Here is a 19,834-nt window from a genome sequence, read left to right as displayed (position 1 = left end):
AGTGCTGGGATTACAGGTGTGACCTACCAGCCACCACACCTGGCCACTTTTACAGTTTTTTCTTATTCTTGAAATGTTTTTCAATGTATATTTAATGAGCTTTTTTTTTTTTTTTTTTTTTTTAAGAGACAGTGTCTCACTATGTTGCCTAGGCTAGAGTTGAACTACTGGGCTCAAGTGATCCTCCTATCTCAACCTGAGTAGCTGGGACTACAGTTGAGAGGCACACCTAGCTTATTTAATAAGATTTTATTCACTTAAATCAAATCGAGACTACTGAATTACTGTGTGGACTCCTCTCTCTTGTTCACCTATCACAACAGTCTGGTCACCAAGTCCTATTCATCTGACATGTTAAATACATCTTAAAGATATCCCCTTCTTTCCGTCTCCATCACCAGTGTTTACTTTCTATTTGACCTTTATTATTACTTCCTAATATTCCTTTTTATGCCACTCTTGCTTCTTTCCATTTCACTTCCTATCTCCTAATAGAATGACTCCCTAAAAACAATCTCACCATAACACGTCCTTGCTGTAGAATACACTTCCTCTACTCAAATATGGCCCACAAACAGCAGGATAGGCATCAGTTGGAGCTGATGAGAAATGCAGAATCTCAGCCTCCACCTCAAGCTAACTGGATCAGAAGCTGCATTTTAACAAGTTCTACAAAGGTGATTAACATGCAGATCCAAGATGTACTGTTGCAGGATGAAGTGCAGACTCCTTAGCATATCTTCAAGGGTCTACATGATCTGGTCCAGCTCAGTTTCCAGCCTCATCTCCAGCAACTTCTTCTTCTGAGCCTCTTAAAACCTACACTTCAAGTCATACAAAATAATTTGCAATTATGTATATCCATCTTTGTTCCTCTGTCGAAATAACTCCTTTTTCCAGGTCAAGACCCACCCAACCGAAACTTTTCTTTCTATATTTCTTCATAAGAATTAGATATGCCTCTCTGTAGTCCCACAGACTTTTACAGATACTGATCTTACAGAACATACCATAATAGATTTAAGTATTTGTGTGTCTCTTTTTTAGGGCAGGCATTATTTCTTATATAGCTGTGGTCTCAATAGTTGTCAGTACATGCTTGCTGGATGAATAATATCTTTCAGAAGTACATATTAAATAATTGTAGTATTTCATAGAATCATTACATTTGAAAGGAAAAAAAAATCTTATTGGGCCAGACACAGTGGCTTACGCTTATAATCTCAGCACTTTGGGAGGCCAAGGAAGGCAGATCAGGAAGTCAGGAGACTGAGACCATCCTGGCCAACATGGTGAAACCCAGTCTCTACCAAAAATACAAAAATTAGCTGGGTGTGGTGGCAGTGTGTGCCTGTAATCCCAGCTACTCGGGAGGCTGAGGCATGAGAAGCACTTGAACCCAAGAGGCGGAGGTTGCAGTGAGCCAAGGTCACACCACTGCACTCCAGACTCACGACAGAGTGAGACTCCATCTTGAAAAACAAGCAAACAAACAAGCAACTTACTGATCGCTTTATAGAGGATTTTTATTGTACAAGGGGAAAACTGAAGCCTTCAAAGTTGAATGACTTTTCCAAAATGACTGGCATGGTAACATTTTCTTGATATATACTAGGCACCCCATAAAATATGCAGCTAATAAACATGATAAACTTACTTTTCTTTCTCTTGTATTGGGATGAACAAATTTCTCTCCACTAGTAAGATAAAGACTCTAATAAAGTTGGGTTATTCTTGATTTCTCCTGCTAATCCTTTCTTTACCTTTCCCTTCTGGGAAATGACAGGGCTTTTTTCTATCGCCCTTTCACTTTAGTGTTATATGATGCTAATCAGAAAGATAGTGAAGTAATTAGGGATGCAGTACCATCAGTATACAGCTGATAGTAAGCTTTGCATCTCCTTTCATCAGATCTAGGATGAGGTTTCTTGAATTTCACAGTGTCTGGCAGAGTAAAGGACACTGAGAAAAGCAGTTGGATCAGGCACTATCTAGATAAGATTAAATCAATCCTTGTAGGCACAGGAAGACATTTGAAACATACAGCAGCCAGTCACACTGTGGAAGATAAACCCACCTTTTGTTTCAGAAAGCTGCAATTTTATAGGAAATCTTGGATTGCAGTCTTTTCCTAATTTCTCAGATTTTGCCCCAGACTTCTACAGTCACTTCCTATATGCTTTTAAATAAACAGTGATTACCTTTTCTTCCTGCTGGGAAGCTTGCTATGACTTTATCTTCTTTCACTGGGTATCAGGCCAATGTTGATTGCTTCTATATCAGTTATAATGCTTGTCTTACAAATCCCAGGGTAGTTTGACCCTTTTTTTTGGCCGTGAATCTTTATTAGAATTGGTGTTCCTATTATTAATGCTTATTTCTGAATTCCAGCTGAGTCAAAATATTTTTCTGGGGAGAATATAACCTAATCAGAGTGCTTTATTCTTTTCTAGTGGGGAATTCAGTAACTTAATTTCAACCAACATTTATTAAATGGCTACATGTAGTATTACAATTACAGGATGGTCATAGCATACACCTTTGCTTTAGGAACATATTTTCTAGAGTTTAAAGATTTTCTATACCTATTACATATTACATATCTGAGTCTAATTCATGTTATGCCAAATTTAGCAACACAGTAATGTGAAGTGCAAACTGGGTACTGTGGGGAGTGAAAGGAGTTGTAATTAATAATCATACCTGATCAACAGGTTAAATAAAGACTGTCTTGGGAAAACTGAGATAGTGTCAGACCAAGTGGAACATATGGTCACCTTAATTAAAAATCAGCTTCTGCTATACTTGTATTTTCACATTTTAAGTATGATAGTTGCTAGAAAGCATGTTGGGCTAAATATAACTACTTTATGATGTCTATTATATGTCAGTCACTGCAATAAAAGTGTGCTCAGATTTTAGTCAGGGAAACAGAATATATGTATACAATCATATTAAGCAAATACATATAGTGGAGTGAATACTGGACAGGGAACCAGGAGACCTAGATTTGAAAACTAGCCTTGAATTTCAGTCGCTTCCTTTGGTCACATCATTTAACCTCTCTGAGGCTCAGTTTTCTTGCCTGTAAAATGGAATGATACTAATTTTTCATAGGATGAGAAGTTTAAAAAACAAGTGAAAGAACTAAACACAGTCTGTGTCAAATAATGAATGCTTGATAAAGTGTTATCTGATTTGGCCGATGTTCTAGTTTAATGAAAGGGAACCAGAAAGGAAGCTAGAAGACTCACCCTCTTTGTAAAAACTTTTATTATGCAGAGATTATTTCTTATCCTTCATTGTCAATCCTGTTAAGTCATATTATTGTGAAGCAAATCTCAGATATCACATCATTTCCACTAGAAGCATTTCAGTTTTTATCACTAAGAATTTCTTATTTTTAATATTATCACAATACCTTTATTATCCTAAAACTAACAATAATTCCTCACTATCCTCAAATACCCACTGTCCAAATTTCCAACTCTTTTATAAAAGTTTATTCCAGTCTTTTAAAAAAATTCAGAGTTCATAGACCAGGCACAGTGGGAGACCGAGACAGGAGAATCACTTGAGACCAGGAGTGAAAGACTGGCTTGGGCAACACAGTGAAACCCTGTCTCTGCAAAAAAAAGTTTAAAAAAATTAGCCAGGTGTGGTGGTACCTGCTTGTGGTCCTAGCTGCTCAGGAGCCTAAGGCAAAGAGGACCTTTTGAGCCAAGGTCCTCAAGTGAAGCAGCTGAGCCAAGTGATGCAGTGAGCTATGACTGTGCCACTGCACTCCAGCTTGGATGACAGACGAAGACCTTGTTTCTAAAAAAAGAAAAGAAAGAAAGCAAAATAAAGCAAAAGCAAAAAAAAATTCAGGTTCCAAATGAAATTTTGTGAATTACTCACACTTGGTTGATGTCTTTTAGTCTTGTTTAAACTATATATCCCCCTTGCAATATGTTTACTGAAAAAACAGGGTTTTGTCATGTAGAATGTTCTCAAGTGTTCCACAGACTACAATTTCTTGGTGCAGTTTACTATGTTCCTCTGTCTCCATTATTTCCTGTAAATTGATAGGTGAAACTAGATGTTAAATTTCAGATGATTTTGTTTGGTTTTTAGCAAGACAGCTTCACCGGTGGTGGTGTGTTCCTCTTTCAGGAAGCACAGGAAGCATATAATACCTGGTTGACTATTTGATATTAACAGCTGTTGTTGTTTAATCAGTATTTAATATCTACATCCTTTCATTCATTAGGAGTTTTAAATTTATTTCTGATATCATAAAGTTCACTTTTATTTACTTCTGTAAACAGTGAGAGTTGTAATTAAGATAAAGAGGTACAAAAGGCATATCCACCACAATCAAGTAGGCTTCATCCTTGAGATGCAAGGTTGGTTCAACACAGTGCAAATCAATAAATGTGATTAATCACATAAACTAAAGACAAAAACCACATGATTATTTCAATAGATACAGAAAAGGCTTTTGGTAAAATTCAACACCCTTTTATGTTAAAAACTCTCAATCAACTAGGTATTGAAGGAACATACCTCAAAGTAGTAAGAATAATCTATGACAAACCCACCGCCAACATCATACTGAACAGGCAAAAGCTGGAAACATTCTCCATGAAAACTGGCACAAGACAAGACCACTCCTATTCAACATACTATTGGAAGTCCTGGCCAGGGCAGTCAGGCAAGAGAAAGAAAGAAACAGTGGAAGAGAGAAAGTCAGACTATCCCTTTTTGCAGATGACATGATCCTATACCAAGAAAATCCCATACTCTTGGCCCAAAAGCTCCTTAAACTGATAAACAACTTCAGCAAAGTCTCAGAATACAGAAACCAATGTTCAAAAATCACTAGCATTCCTATACACCACCAACAGTCTCAATCACAAGTGCCACAAAAAGAATGAAATATCTAGGAATACAGCTAACCAGGGAGGTGAAAGATCTCTACAAAGTGAACTACAAAACACTGCTAAAAGAAATCAGAGATGATACTAACAAATGGGAAAACATTCCATGCTCATGGATAGGAAAAATCAGTATTGTTAAAATGGCCATACTGCCCAAGGCAGTTTAGATTCAATGCTATTCCTATTAAACTACCAATAACATTCTTCACAGAACTAAAAACAACAACAACAACAACAACAACAACAAAAAACAAACTATTTTAAAATACATATGGAACCAAAAAAGAGCCCAATTAGCCAAGGTAATCCTAAGCAAAAAGAACAAAGCTGGAGGTAAAACACTACACCCAACTTTATACTATGGGGCTACAGTAACTAAAACAGCATAGTTCTGGTTCAAGAACAGACACATAGGCCTATGGAACAGAATAGAAAACCCGGAAATAAAGGCGCACATGTACCTGACAAAACCTGACAAAAACATGCAATGGGGAAAGGACTCTATTCAATAAATGGTGCTGGGATAACTGGATAGCCATATGCAGAAGATTGACACTGGATCCCTTCCTTATTCCATATACAAAAATTAATTCAAGATGTATTAAAGACTTAAATGTAAAACTCAAAACTATAAAAACCCTAGAACACAACCTAGGGAATACCCTCTTCCACATAGGAATGGGCAAAGATTTCATGTCAAAGATGCCAAAAGCAATTGCAACAAAGGCAAAAATTGACAAATGGGATCTGATTAAACTAACTTCTTCACAGCAAAAGAAACTATCAACAGAGTGAACAGACAACCTATAGAATGGGAAAAAAATTTTGCAAACTACACATCTTACAAAAGTCTAATCTCCAACATCTATAAGGAACTTTAACAAATTTATTTTAAAAAACCCCAAAGCACCCCATTAAAAAGTGGGCAGAGGACATGAACACATATTTCTCAAAAAGAGACATACATGTGGCTAACAATCATATGAAAAAAAAGCTCGATGTCACTGATCATTAGAGAAATGCAAATCAAAACCACAATAAGATGCCATCACACACCAGTCAGGCTGACTGTCCTTAAAAAGTAAAAAAATAACAGATGCTGCTGAAGTTGCTGAGAAAAAGAAACATTTATACACTGTTGATGGAGTGTAAATTAGTTCCACCATTGTGGAAGACAGCATGATGATTCCTCAAAGACCTAAAAACAGAAATACTGTTTGATCTAGTAATCCCATTACTGGGTATATACTGAAAGGAATAGAAATTGCTCTGTCATAATGACATGGAATCAACCTAAATGCTCACCAATAGTAGTCTGGATTAAAAAAAAAAGTGGTACATATACATCATGAAATACTATGTAGCCAGAAAAAAGAAAGAGATTATGTCTTTTGCAGAAACATAGATGGAGCTGGGGGCCATTATCATTAGGGAACTAACACTGGAACAGAAAACCAAATACTGCATGTTCTCCCTCATAAGGGAGCTAAATGATAAGAACACATGGACACATAGAGGGAAACAACACACACTGGAGCCTATTGAACAGTGGAGAGTGGGAGGAGGGAGAGGATCAGGAAAAATAACTAATGGATACTAGACTGAATACCTGGGTGATGAAACAATCTATAAAACAAACCCTCATCACACAAGTTTACCTATGTAACACACCTGCGTTTCTACCTCAGAACTTAAAATAAAAAATAGGATGAAGATATAATAAAGAAAATAGTAACATCAGTTATGCTATGTCTCTACCTTTAATATAGTCCTATTTCACTTTACAGATTTGCTTATTGATTGCTAGGAGGGAAGCAAAAATTGAAATAACTTTATAATGCTATAAATGAAAGATGAAGGCTGGGTGTGGTGGCTCATGCCTGTAATCCCAGCACTTTTGGATGCCGAGGTGGGCGAATCGCTTGAGATTAGGAGTTTGAGACCAGCCTGGTCTAAATGATGAAAGCTTGTCTGTACTAAAAATACAGAAATTCGCCGGGCATGGTGGTGGACACCTGTAATCTCAGCTACTTGGAAATCTGAGGTGGGCGACATAGCGGGACTTTGTCTCAAAGAAAAAAATATGATTATTATGTTCCCAAGCACTTTTAATTGGAATAGTTCTATGGGTTTTATCACATAATGATAAATAACCTTCTACATTGCTAAATACACAAAAGGTAATTAATAATGCTTACCTACACTAACATCCATTAGGTTTTTCATTACTTTTTGGCCTTGAATCGCAATAATTAAACTTTACTAGTCTCTAGCTTCTTTTCCAGGAACAAACAATATATGTTTCTCTCTGAGGCTGTGCTCTTTGGTCATCACTAATATAATATTATTATTTTCATTAAAATGAAATTATAGTCTTAAAATCAATAGCCATATACTTTGAGTTGCTTCTACAATAATGGTGATTAACTTTGGATGAACCAGTCATATTCTCTCACCCAATTCCTGGTCAAGAAATATAACATGTTGTAACCTGACAACTGGCAAAGATTAATAGTCAGCTGTGGCCACTGCACTGACTGACACACTCAGGGATTTAAACCATGACCTTGGCCTCATTATCATGCTGTTTTAATCAACTGAGCAAAATAGCTACAAAAATAAATTCTGAAAGCAGGAAACAAAAAATTCCGTTGTTTGTGTCTCCAGGCCCAAACTACTATGTATCTGAGTCCACTGAACAATTCTACTAGTAGGCATTTTAGACATGGATGAAGAACTGAAGGCAGGATATCCTCCTGAAAATCAAAGCTGATCATGTCAGTTCTCATTAAAAACCTCCACTGTCTAATGATATAAATTCAAATTCTTCAGCACAGCATATAAGATTGTAGCATAATCTTACTACGACCAATTTCTCCAACTTTATCTTTTGCTACAACTCCTTGCCTCCCTTTCTTCATATGCTAACAACTGTAATTTTCTCATTATTCTGCGACTGCTCATATATTTTTTCATTATATATTTATTGAGTCTCTATAATGTAACTCTGATAAACTCTGGGGAAACTGAAGTTAAAGGCACATTCATTGATCTTAAAGAATTCATGGTTCGTGCTTGCTTCAGCAGCACATATACTAAAATTGGAATGATACAGAGAAGATTAGCGTGGCCCCTGCGCAAGGATGACACGCAAATTCATGAAGCATTCCATATTTAATTTCAAAATATATATATATAAAAGATAAAAATAAAAGAATTCATGGTTCAGTCAAGGAGACAGACAAGGAAATACAACATACTGTGACAAGTGCTATCTATGAGCACAGTAGGTACATTGGTATCACAGTCTAGGGAAAAGAGGTGGAAGAAGAGGAGAGGGAAGGATGAGTATATGGTGAGGATAAAGAAGTTAAGAAAGTTATGAGAGAGGAAGCAGAAAAAGTGATCTAAACTGAGGGAATAGAAAGTCACAGAGATGAGAAAATTCACACATTGAGTAAAGTGCAAGTAGATTGTCATGGCTGAAAAGGAAGATGTGTTTGTAGGCTGTTTTGGAAGCTAGGCTAGAGAGGTAGACAGTGACTGAATCCTAAAGGAATCTGTACACCTTGGCAAAGACGTTAGATCTTATTCACACTGCTTTTCCCTCTTTTGAGAATGCTTTTTCCCATTTGATTCCCAACTCAGACCAGTATAATAATATCAAATCCTCTTCCCAGAAATTCATTGAACAAATATTTGCTGGAATACCTACCATGTGCCATGTATTGTTCTAAGTGTTTGGGATACATTAATAAAATTCATACTCTGCTCTTGTGCTTATATTCAAGTATGAGGAAGTAGATGATAAATATAATAAATGGGTATATATTTAACTTTGTGTAAAAATACAGTTGTCAGAGAGAGTGGTAAGTGCTGTGGGAAAAAGAAAAAGTAGGGTAAGGTAAAGAAGATCATCATAATGACCAGGAAGGGTGTGGGGCAAGTAGGAGTATTAAATAGGATGAACAATTGGGCAAAAATTTGAGGACAAGGGATTTAACCAAGTGAGTATCTTAGTGAAGGGTACTCTAGGCACAGGGAACCGCTCGAGGAAAGCCTAAAAAGTACTAGGAGATGGGGCCAGGTGCGGTGGCTCACACCTATGATCCCAGCACTTTGGGAGGCTGAGGCGGGTGGATCACAAACTCAGGAGTTCTTGAACTCCAGCCTGGGCAACACAGTGAAACCTTATCTCTACTAAAAATACAAAAATTAGCTGGGCGTGGTGGCAGGTGTCTGTATCCCAGCTACTCGGGAGGCTGAGGCAGAGAATTGTTTGAACCTGAGAGGCGGAGGTTGCAGTGAGCCGAGATCACACCATTGCAATCTAGCCTGGGTGACAGAACAAAACTCTGTCTTGAGAAAACACACACAAAAACAAACAAACAAAATAAGTACTAGGAGATGAGGTCAGTGATCATGTGGGACTTGTAAGCCATTTAAGGAACTCTTGTGAATAAAATGGGGAGCCACCTTGGGATTTTGATCAGCAGAGTGTTTTGATCTAATGTTTTAGGAGGTTTTCTCTTTGTGCAGTGTTGAGACTATAGAGCTGCAAGCATAGAAGCAGGGAGACCTGTTATGAGAAACTATAGAAATGCCAACCATCTAAATATATTTGCGTGCAGTAAGGGGTGCTGCAATGATTCTGAGCGTTGTGAAACAACCAGTTTTGTAGCGGAGTACTAGGTTCTTTCAGTAAATTCTAGTGAGGTAAGTATTTTAGTTTGTGACTTTAGATATACCTCCTAATACTTATTTACTAGATTACAAGTAGCCCTTATGCATATGTAAAAATGAAAGTCCACAGACTCATAGGCTTCAAGGGCCTATAGGAACTGCAGAAAGGACTTGCGTTTTTTTTGTTTGCTTTTTATTTTATTTTTTGAGACGGAGTCTTGCTCTGTCACCTAGGGTGGAGTGCAGTGGCCTGATCTCCACACACTGCAACCTCTGCCTCCCAGGCTCAAGCGATTCTCCTGCCTCAACCTCCCAAGTGACTGAGATTACAGGCATCTGTCACCAGGCCTGGCTAATTTTTTGTATTTTAGTAGAGACGGTATTTCACCATGTTGGTCAGGCTGGTCTCAAACTACCGACCTCAGGTGATTCACCTGCCTTGGACTCCCAAAGTGCTGGGATTGCAGATGTGAGCCACTGTGCTGGCCAGCCTATTTTTTAAGACAGGGTCTCACCCTGTCACTCAGGCTGATGTGCAGTGGAGCAATCATAGCTCACTGTATCCTTGAACTCCTGGGCTCAAGAGATCCTTTTGCCTTGGCCTTCCAGAGTACTGGGATTACTGGTGTAAACCACAGGGCCTGGCCAGGACATGTATTTTGGGATTAGTTTATAGCCTGTCAAGACCTTGAAAATTCAATGATGAAGACAGCTGTTACTTATAAAGTTAAACGAGAATATTGCAGTTTTGACTCAACTTTAAATGTGTTCATACACTGAGGGACATGCCAAAGTAGAAGATAATGCTGTAAAAGACAAAGTCATATGTGATGAAGATTTTAAGTAAAACACTGTACCAGAACAAACAAAACACCTCTAAGATCCGTATTGTAGAAAGAACAAAAGACAGAGATCTTGTGAATACATTTTCTTTCTTTAGTTCTGATCCTAGCAATCTTGTCAAACTGGGGCAAGTACTTTGAAAAGTAGTTCATTTATTATGCTAAAGCCAATTTTAAAATTCTATATAATGTATATTCTATGTAGTGATATATAAATACTGTGACAAATTTTTATTTCATCCAAGTGTGTGAATAACAGTGAAAGATAATTTTAAAAGACTTCCACTCCTAAGTAGTCCCTTTAATAGGAAAAACACATCTAGTTGTAGTAAAAACTGTGAAAAGGAAACACAGTAACAGTAACCCCACTCACTTCTGCTTCATTTCAGTAAGAAGTCAGATGTTCCAGTGATACTGGCTCATGCCCATTGTATTTCATAAGCTGGCACTGTCTCCTGGCAGGTGAGGCATGGGTGGGGGTGCAGGGAGACACAGCCTCAGGCACTCAGCATGCTAACCATATGACTGCTAGAAAACAGTGCAGGACCCAGGGGGTGACCCTTTACTGTAAAGGAAGCCAAAATTGTCTAATTTGTACCACAACTTTGAAGTTCACATTTTATAGACTTAAAATAACTAAGCTATTTTAACTTCAAAAAGTTTAAACCTCTGAGCAGTGTGTATATTCTGGCTTCTGGTTCTGCTTGGGTTGATAGTTGGCTGGGGGTGGGAAGCGGTGTTTGTTTTTTCAAATCTGGCATAGAAATAGTTGAATAAGGTAGACTGTTCCAGCCATTCCTTTCGATTATTTTTAGTTCTGCTCTCCTCTCTTTTAAAGGAGCAGTTAGTGTATTTTAGCAGCACTTAGGGTTTCCTAGGTGAAAGTCAAAGATACATGTATTTACTGGTACCTGTCACTGCGTAGTGAAAATATGGATAGTAAAAGTCAATTTCAATTTCCGGTAAAAATATTCTGTTATCCAAAGGGTTGTTTTTAGTTGTCACTTTTTTTTTCTTAGTTTGACACTTTTTTTCCTTCTCCATTATCTATTTTGTGATGCAAATAGTATAGTTCTCAATATTTGCTATACCTTAGTCACTTGGGGAACTTTCAAACAATATCCACAGCCAGGACCCTAACACCAGAGTCTGATTCTTTTGTTACGTGATATTTTAAAAAAGTGACCCAGTGAATCTTCAACTCAGATGACTGGCAAAAAAAAAAAAAAAAAGTAATCCAGGTAATTTTAGTGTGCAGCTAAGGTTGAAAACTGGCATGGTTTCAAAGTGGATTAAAAATATCTAGGTTCTAGTTCCAGCCCTGCTACTTACCAGCTAGCTGTTCTTGGTGGTCTTCTGTTTCCCATAGGATGATGAGGTTGGATTAGAAATTCAGAAAAATTGTTGAACTCTAAAACAAAATTAAATAAACTGGGATTCATATAATTTGATCTGATTTGCTAAGCTCCAAAGAGATGAAAATGGAATTATCTGGAGTGTTGTTTGAAACAAGTGAGTAATAATTTAAAAAACAGCTCTTAAGTAAACTTTTCCCTCTTCCCAATTACAAGGCATGGGAGAAAATAAAAATAGACATTTAAGCTTAGAAATCACAGGAGACTTCCAGGGCTGCTTTGCCTATCCCCAGCTCTCTTAAATGGGGAGCTAGTCAGATGGTGCCTGGGGAACAGAGGGAGGAGGGAGAGCGCTTACTACACACCAAGAAGGTAAATATAATATAAACCTCAAAGGCTTTACGTTACTCATCAGCACACAATCTGACGTGGTACTAAGCAGCGTGCGCGTGTGGAAGGCTGGGTGGGGTGCGCACACACGTTCACCTGGGTACACACACACTGGCACACACACCCCAACTCAGTCACCGGCAGTGCTTGCCCAGGGCGCCCGGAAGAGCCAGCGAGGCTGCCTAGCACCGTCCACCCGGACCCGTGCCCCCCGCCCCGCCCCGTTCCCTCCGGGAGGGCTCTCAGGGCGCCGCCCAGCCCCGCGAAGCGCAAAGGACGGCAGTGGCCACCTCCGTTCTCCAGACGCTGGTTTCTTGTCTTCCCTTGTCCTCTTTCATTGAACCTATCTCCGTGCTACGAAAATCAGACTCTGACTCTAACCCAATCTCGTCGCGTCTCTGCCTCTTCTTTCTAGACTAGCGTGAGCGCTAAAAAGGGCCAGGCAGACAGAAACTTTGGCCTCAGTACCGGCCCAGCCCCTCTCTCGGGACCATTCTAAGTCCTTTCACCTTCCTAGCCTTTACCGGTCGCGTCCGGTTCGCACCCTCCCAGCCAACCCTAACTCTCCCCGTCTCTCCCCGCGTCCTCCCCTCAGGATCCCTCTGCACGTTCTCGTCCGTCAAGCTCGGGTTTTTCCACAACTTCCTCAAGCCCTGCGCCCCTCGACACCACCAGCGTCTGCCACTCGCTGCAACCTCTCTGCCCCGCTGTTACTCCTGGAGGGCCTCCAGCTCTCTCCCCCTTTCCTGGCTCCCACCCCTGACACCCTGGGGACCCTTCTTCCCTACTCACCTCCTCCCTCCTTCCAGGATCCCGCCCCGACACTTCGGGGGCCCTCCAGCCACGCTCGCTCCCTCTTTCTCCTTAGGGCCTGACACCTGGGCGACCCCTCCCGGCACCCGCCTTCAGCTCCAGCCCTGACTCCACCCTCACGCTCCCCGCCCCTCCCGGTCCTTTGGGGGCCCTCACCTCCCCACCAGCCACACCTGGCACCCCAGACCCCACCCCGACTCATACCCTTCTCTCCGCTCCCGACACCTCAGGCGTCCCTCACACGCACGCATTCTCCACACTTCAATCCCCGAACACTCAGTCTCCCCTCCCTCCCCGCCTGGCCGGGGCCCCAGCCCGGAGGTCGCGCTCAGGGAGGGGCGGCTGCCGCCTGCGGGGTGCCCCGGCCTAGGCGGCGAGGAGGTGACGCGGCCCCGCGGGAAGAGCCCGGGAGGCGGAGGGGCGGAGGAGGTGAGCGCGGCGGCGCAGGGAGCGCGGGCCCTCCGCGCCGACTCCCTGGACCCAAGGGGCGGCGGCGGCGGCGGCGGCCGAGCGACCCTGGGCTGGCGCGTGATGAGGAGGGGCTGGCGCCCGGCCCCGCTGCACGTCGGAGCTGCTCGCCTGGATCCGGGCGTTGGCACCCGATGGGCCCTGGCCCCGGGACTCTCCGCCGCTAGCCCCCGTCATTCCTTCTCCGCTTTTGCTTCTCTACTTTAGCTGGCGGGGTGGGGTTGGGGTCTCCGGCCCCACGGCCCCCTTCCGGGCGTGCCTGGAGGAGTCCTCCCTCCGTGGCGCGCGGGAGCCCTGTGACGCGTCAGCCGGCGGGAAGGCTGAGCCCCCGCTTCCTCACTACCCTCTCCGCTCCCGCCTGGGTGCCTCTCGGGCCGGCGGTACTTTGGAGGCTCGCAGCGACTCCCCGGGGGGCTGGTTCGCAGGCACCCTTCCCCTCCGAGGCGGCGCGCGCGCTCCCGACCCCCACCGCGGCCGGACACACTCGCGCCCCGGTCCGTAGTCGCCCTCCCGCCTGCTCCCTCTAGTCACCCCACCCCGAGCCGTCCCCGCCACCTTACTCCACCGCCCTCCCCCACCGCTCCGCTCACTCCGCGTCCCGGCCTCCCGCTCCCCTCTCCTTTGAACCGCTCACTTCACAGTCCTTCCGCCCCCGGGAAGAAGAAACATTTCCCGAAGCGCACTCCTGAGCCCTCCCTCCCCACGCGCTCGCCCTCCCCTCCCCCTGCTCTTTCTTGGGGGAGGGGGGCTGTCGCCTTGGATTGAAGGCCATTGATTTGTATGTATTTGTCCCAGCGCTGGAGGCTGCCCCAGCCGCCGCGCCGGTGTCGCCGCTGCCACCGGAGTTGCCTCACCGCTTCCCTAGGGCGGTTCGGCTCCACCAAACATGTCGGCTCCTGTCGGGCCCCGGGGCCGCCTGGCTCCCACCCCGGCGGCCTCTCAGCCGCCTCTGCAGCCCGAGATGCCTGACCTCAGCCACCTCACGGAGGAGGAGAGGAAAATCATCCTGGCCGTCATGGACAGACAGAAGAAAGAAGAGGAGAAGGAGCAGTCCGTGCTCAAGTAAGGATCTGACTCCATGTTCCCGCCTCTCTCCCTGCCCTCCGCCCCCTCGGCCGCTGCCCTGCGGCCGCCTGCGCGCCGGGGATCGCCGCCCTCCCTCCCGCCCGCGGCGCCCGGGCCACGAGGGCTGCGGCCAGCGCCGGCCGCCCCGGCTGTTTGCTGGGTGTCTGAGAGCGGGGGGTGTGTGTCGGGGAGGGAGGGAACCGAGGCCGGCTGAGGTGAGGGTGGCGGGCCGTAGGGCGGTGTGATTTTCCCCGGCGCCTTTTCGGATTTCCCCGCTGGTCAGCTTGGCTCCGGGGCCCCAGCGGGACCGGGGCCGAACCCGGGCACTGCGCGTCCGCTCTCCTTTCCCGCCGCCTGAGCGCGGAGGCATTGACTGGGGCACGGAATCCAATATGGCCGTGCACAGGTGCTCCCTGGCCGGACCCGGGCGAAGGCGCTCCGGCCGGGGATGCGGACGCCGCCGGGGACCCGTGGTTCCGTCTCCGCGGAGCCGCTCTGCCAGCAACGCGGGACAGAGCAGGGCTGCCCGCGGTGGTTGCGGGCAGCGGGCGGCGGCGTGGGCGAGGGGCCTAAGCTCTGTCGCGTCTCGGGTGGGTGTGCGGCCGCCGCCATCTTCCAGCCCCTCCCCCTTGGCAAGCGCTAACACCCTGCACTCTGCTGCTCTTCCTGTTTGCAACTAGTAAATCTGTTTAATCCTGAAGAGACTCCAGTTCCTACCATCCCTGCGGTTTGGGATGCTGCCTACCTTGTGAAGTTCTACTCTCCGTGCTCACAGTCTTGGCAGCCCGGTTTTCCCCCGAGGGTGGGAGGAGTGAAAACAGCACCCAGGCATCCGTTTACTGGCTCTGGAACTTCAGCACCAGGGAACTGTCCAGACAGGGCTATCTTTAGCTCCGAGACTCCTTTTCTGGTTAGTCTAGCAAAGATAGTGGTTTCTGCAGGACTTGCTTTTAAATGTTTTGTGGTTATTTGATGTGTCAGTTAGTTTGTGAAAGAGGTTGTTCAGAAGGCGTGTAACCTTTTTTATGTTTTCCCAGATGGCTTTTTTCTTTTTACTTGAAATGAGTTACTCACTGAGAGATTAACTTACAGTGTATATACCAAAGGTGGGATGTTCTTTTGCGTCTTGTCAAGTATATGTTTCCCGTATTCTCCACAGACACATACAAGTGAAAGTGTGGAGTTCCTCTATGAAGGAACTAATACACTCACCTCTACTCAGGTAAAATTTAAAAACATGTTGTTGAATTTAGTATTCTTTCATGTACTTACAAAGGAACAAGTTTCGTTGTCAATAGGTATATATTTTCATATTTTAATGAAAAATCCTACTTTAAATAATTTATGGTAACAAACATCAAATATTCATAAATCTAAAGATACTATTTCTCACAAAATATTGAGGGACTAAAACAGCAAATATGTTCCTGACATAACTGAAATTAATAGTTTCTACGTGAAAGTTAATTTCTGGGGTTGAATACTAATTTGGGAATGTTATTTATTAACAGCCTTGGGATGTAAAGAAATTAAGAGACTTAAGCAGTTTACTCCAACTAATAGAAGAATAAAGCATTATTTTTAGAAGCTTTTTTGGGCATACTTCTTACTTTGCTTAACTTTATTTTGTATACTAACAATATCAAGCTTTTGATGACTTGCACTTTGATATTTAAATATATGAACTTATGCCTTTTAGTATAATTGAAAAAAATAAGTGTCTCCAAAATGATGCTCCAATAAAATGTAGTTTTATTTCTTTGACTTACATATTTAATATAAAATGTGTTTTTATTTCTTCATAGTATGCTAAACCTTAGTGTTTATTGGCTAGTTCACTGTAGTTCTATTTATTGTTTAATATAGAAATATAAGTGGACTTTTAAGTATTGAATTAGGATTATTCAAAATCAACAGTATATTAAGAAGAAGATGTAATAGGGTTTTTCAGGTAGCTACATGTATAATATCTATATGTAAACCTACATACTATTCAAATACATATAATATTTACATATTCATATTTCCATAGGTTAGATAGAAACAAATGTTCTCTAAGTACATTTTTCATACAATCTATAAAATTACATTGATGAAAAATATATATATAGATTTATTTGAAATATTTATTTGCATTGCTACCTAACTTAGTCTTAGAAAGGTGTCTTATCTCAAAATGGCTTTCATGGTCTCAGAATTCTTGTTATATTTATTTTAACAAAAAGTTATTTGGAGGTTAAAGCATAATATATTTATTTGGAGATTTAGTTCTAAATGTTCTTAATTTTTTTAATGAAAGAGTAGGCAAGGAAAATGAAATGAATAGACTTTATAATAGAATTATTGTAATGAGAGACAAATTATTTTTAAGAATTTGACAGTTTGTTAAATAACATATTATCAATATTGGGTATTAAATAACAAATATATAAGAAAAATAATACTAACCTTCTTCAATGATTACTGTTTCCCATGAAGTTTTGGGGCCCACTTATTTGGTCATTACTATCCTTTGTTTCTTTTTAGTGCTGCTCATTACGTTGGGTGTTAACATGTATTCTAAGAGTAGAGAGAAAAAGAAACTGAAATTTAAATGCATGTCTGCTGCCTTTTAACAATTATGTTAAAAAATGTTTGATGTGTGAAGATACTGCAATGGTTAGATAAAAATATTTTTGCATGATCTATGAGTTTCAATTTTCATGTTAAGTATTCAGACAAAGTGGAGAAAAGAATGAATCTGAACCTTGTTAATATTTAATATATAGATGGACAATACTTAGATGCATATAATTTATAAGTAAATATGCATGTATTAAAAGATTAATGCTTGAGATATTTTTAATAAGACAGTGAGTATTTAAAACTGAGACTATTATTGTAATCTCTCACCTTAGGAGCTTGAATAATTAAAAATTATACATAATTATTAGTAATTTAATCAAAGTCCAGCTGAACATCCATATAGGAAATGCATCATCATCAAATAATACCGTTTTACATATGAGCGAGTTACTATAATTTTGCAAGCATTTAAAAATCTTAGTAGATCCCTGATCAGTAATTACTTTAAAAAAATCCTTTCATGTATTCCTGTAGCAGTTTTAGTTTGGCTAATTCAGTCCATCAGTAAAATTTATAATGTCTTTTTACTGATTAATGTTTTTTTTCAATCTTCCAAGACATCTGAATAATGTTCTTAAGTCTTGTCTTTCAAGATTGTAAACTTCTTGAGGGCAAGAATCAAAATTTACCCTTTTTTTTAGTTTGTATTTTGCAACATCCTTAACACCTTCACATAATAGATACTTAATAAATTATGTTTATTTGAATTGTGGTAATATTAAGGAGGTAGCTTATCAATTTTGTGGGACAATGAAGAACCATTGTTTGAAATAAATACGTAACTTTTAAAAGTTGAATTTCCAGTGGGATTTTTTGTGTAATTGTGAAAAAATGTATGAGGAAAGCAAACCCATTAAATCAATAGAAAAGTATTCATTCAGTAAATATTGTTTCTAATATGTGCATATCATAGTCTTTCAGATTACACAAATTAGAAATTATGTGTTTCTTAATGTGTATATTTTCTTTTCACTGGCAGTTTAGATTTTCTGTTAAAGAGTTAATTTGCTCCCGAAATAAAGGAGGAAGGCAATAAGTAAAAATTTTCCTGCTAGATTAGGGTAATGATTAGTATATATTTAACATACAAGTGAGCAGTTCTACATTTTAAAAAAATTTCAATTTTAAAAGTAGTTTCCAAAGTTAATTTATAAAATTTTGAAATAAAATTTTTTTTCTTTCTTTCCTTTCTTTCCTTCCTTCTTCTTTCTTTTCTTCTCTTCTCTTCTCTTTTCTTTCTTTCTTTCTTTCTTTCTTTCTTTCCTTCTTTCCTTCTCTCTTTCTTTCTCTCTCTTTCTTTCTTTCTTTCTTTCTTTCTTTCTTTCTTTCTTTCTTTCTTTCTTTCTTTCTTCTTTTCTTTCTTTTCTTTCTTTCTTTCATTTTTGTTGCTCTGAGGTCCAGGCTGAAGTGGAGTGGCGCAGTAACAGCTCACTGCAGCCACGACCTCCTGGGGCTCAAGCAATTCTCTCACCCCAGCCTCTGGAGTTACTGGCACTACAAACAGGTGTCATGACACCCGACTAATTTATTTTTTATTTTTGTAGAGATGAGGTCTCCCTAAACCCAGCCTGGTCTTGAACTCTTGGGTTCAAATGATCCTCTTGCCTTGGCCTCTCAAAGTGTTTGGATTACAGGTGTGAGCCACCCCCCAAATTTCTTAGCTACCTTTTTCCCCCACCCAAAGCCAACTAGTATTACCAGTATTTTATATTGTATACTCTTTCAGTGACAGTCTATGCATAAGAATAAATACATGTATATATATAATATTGTGTGTGTCTGTATATGTGTGTATGTGTGTGCACATACATGTATGTACAGATGGATGTAAAGATAAAAACACAAATGTGACTTGCAGTTGGCTTTTTGGGAGATCAGTTCCACATCTGTGACTGTATAGCTGCCTCATTAATTTTAATGGATATAGGATACATACTATCCCTTTTAATGAATATTCCGTAGTTTCTTTAGTACCATATTTGTGGGTATTTAAGTTTTTTTCTAAGTATTTTGTCATTAGAAATTTTTAGTATTTACCACAGTATTATCTGTGAAAAATATCTTTGTACATACATTTTCTATTTGTATGAATGTATATTTGAGACAGATTCCTAGAAACAAAGTTGTTGGGTCAAAGGGTTAATATATTTTAAATTTAATAAATATCGCAAAATTTACTTTTGTAGAGGGTGTATGTATAAGTGACATGTACTAAGGGGACTTTCTCACATCCTTGCCAACTCAGTGTGTGGTAATTTTTACCGATATTTCAATGAAAAAGGTGCCACTGTAGGCTTATTTGCAATTTTCTTGTCAAAGAGTTTGAGAGCCTTTTTTAAAAAAAAAATTTGGTTAGAGCCATTTGTATTCCCTTTTCTGTTACTGACTTTCAGTGATTTGTAGAGGCTCTTTCACATGTTATTTGTTTTAGGACCTTGTTTATGCCTATTTTACTGGTCGGCATTAAAAAATATATTTGAATTTATTATATTTTTGTTTTATGGAGTTTGGGTTTGTGATCTTCTTAGAATGACCTTCCCTATTCTAATACTTTTAAAAACTACCAATTGAATCATGAATACTTTTAAATAAAAATTGCATATGCAAACCACTCTTGCCATTGCCAAAAAAATTAAAAACTGTAGTTTTTAATGATTCAAAATACATTCTA

The 19,834-nt window shown here is 40.7% G+C and overlaps 1 protein-coding gene, 1 long non-coding RNA gene and 1 other non-coding gene across 31 annotated transcripts in view; 2 read left to right on the top strand and 1 right to left on the bottom strand.

Moving 5' to 3' along the window:
• LOC144579781 (uncharacterized) overlaps nt 1-15,396 on the bottom strand; it is a 57,062-nt gene extending 41,666 nt beyond the window's left edge. Inside the window, exons 1-2 of the long non-coding RNA XR_013528169.1 lie at nt 15,284-15,396; nt 11,780-11,858 (exon numbers count right to left, since the gene is read on the bottom strand). This is a non-coding gene — a long non-coding RNA (uncharacterized LOC144579781). The remainder of the gene's footprint in view (nt 1-11,779; nt 11,859-15,283) is intronic.
• Nucleotides 7,994-8,100, top strand: LOC118148643 (U6 spliceosomal RNA). Its single transcript, XR_004735564.1, has one exon. It is a non-coding gene; the product is annotated as a U6 spliceosomal RNA (small nuclear RNA).
• Nucleotides 14,210-19,834, top strand: part of RIMS2 (regulating synaptic membrane exocytosis 2) — a 724,815-nt gene continuing 719,190 nt past the window's right edge. For all 29 annotated transcript variants that reach the window (XM_078353414.1, XM_078353401.1, XM_035276348.3 and 26 more), the window contains exon 1: nt 14,210-14,535. In XM_078353414.1, the coding sequence (XP_078209540.1) occupies nt 14,360-14,535 (176 nt within the window). In that variant the 5' untranslated portion in view covers nt 14,210-14,359. The remainder of the gene's footprint in view (nt 14,536-19,834) is intronic.

This window comes from Callithrix jacchus, chromosome 16 (assembly GCF_049354715.1).
Source record: "Callithrix jacchus isolate 240 chromosome 16, calJac240_pri, whole genome shotgun sequence".
Lineage (NCBI taxonomy): Eukaryota > Metazoa > Chordata > Mammalia > Primates > Cebidae > Callithrix > Callithrix jacchus.
The sequence above is the reverse complement of the archived record's forward strand: the minus strand, read 5'-3'. Positions and strand labels throughout refer to the sequence as shown.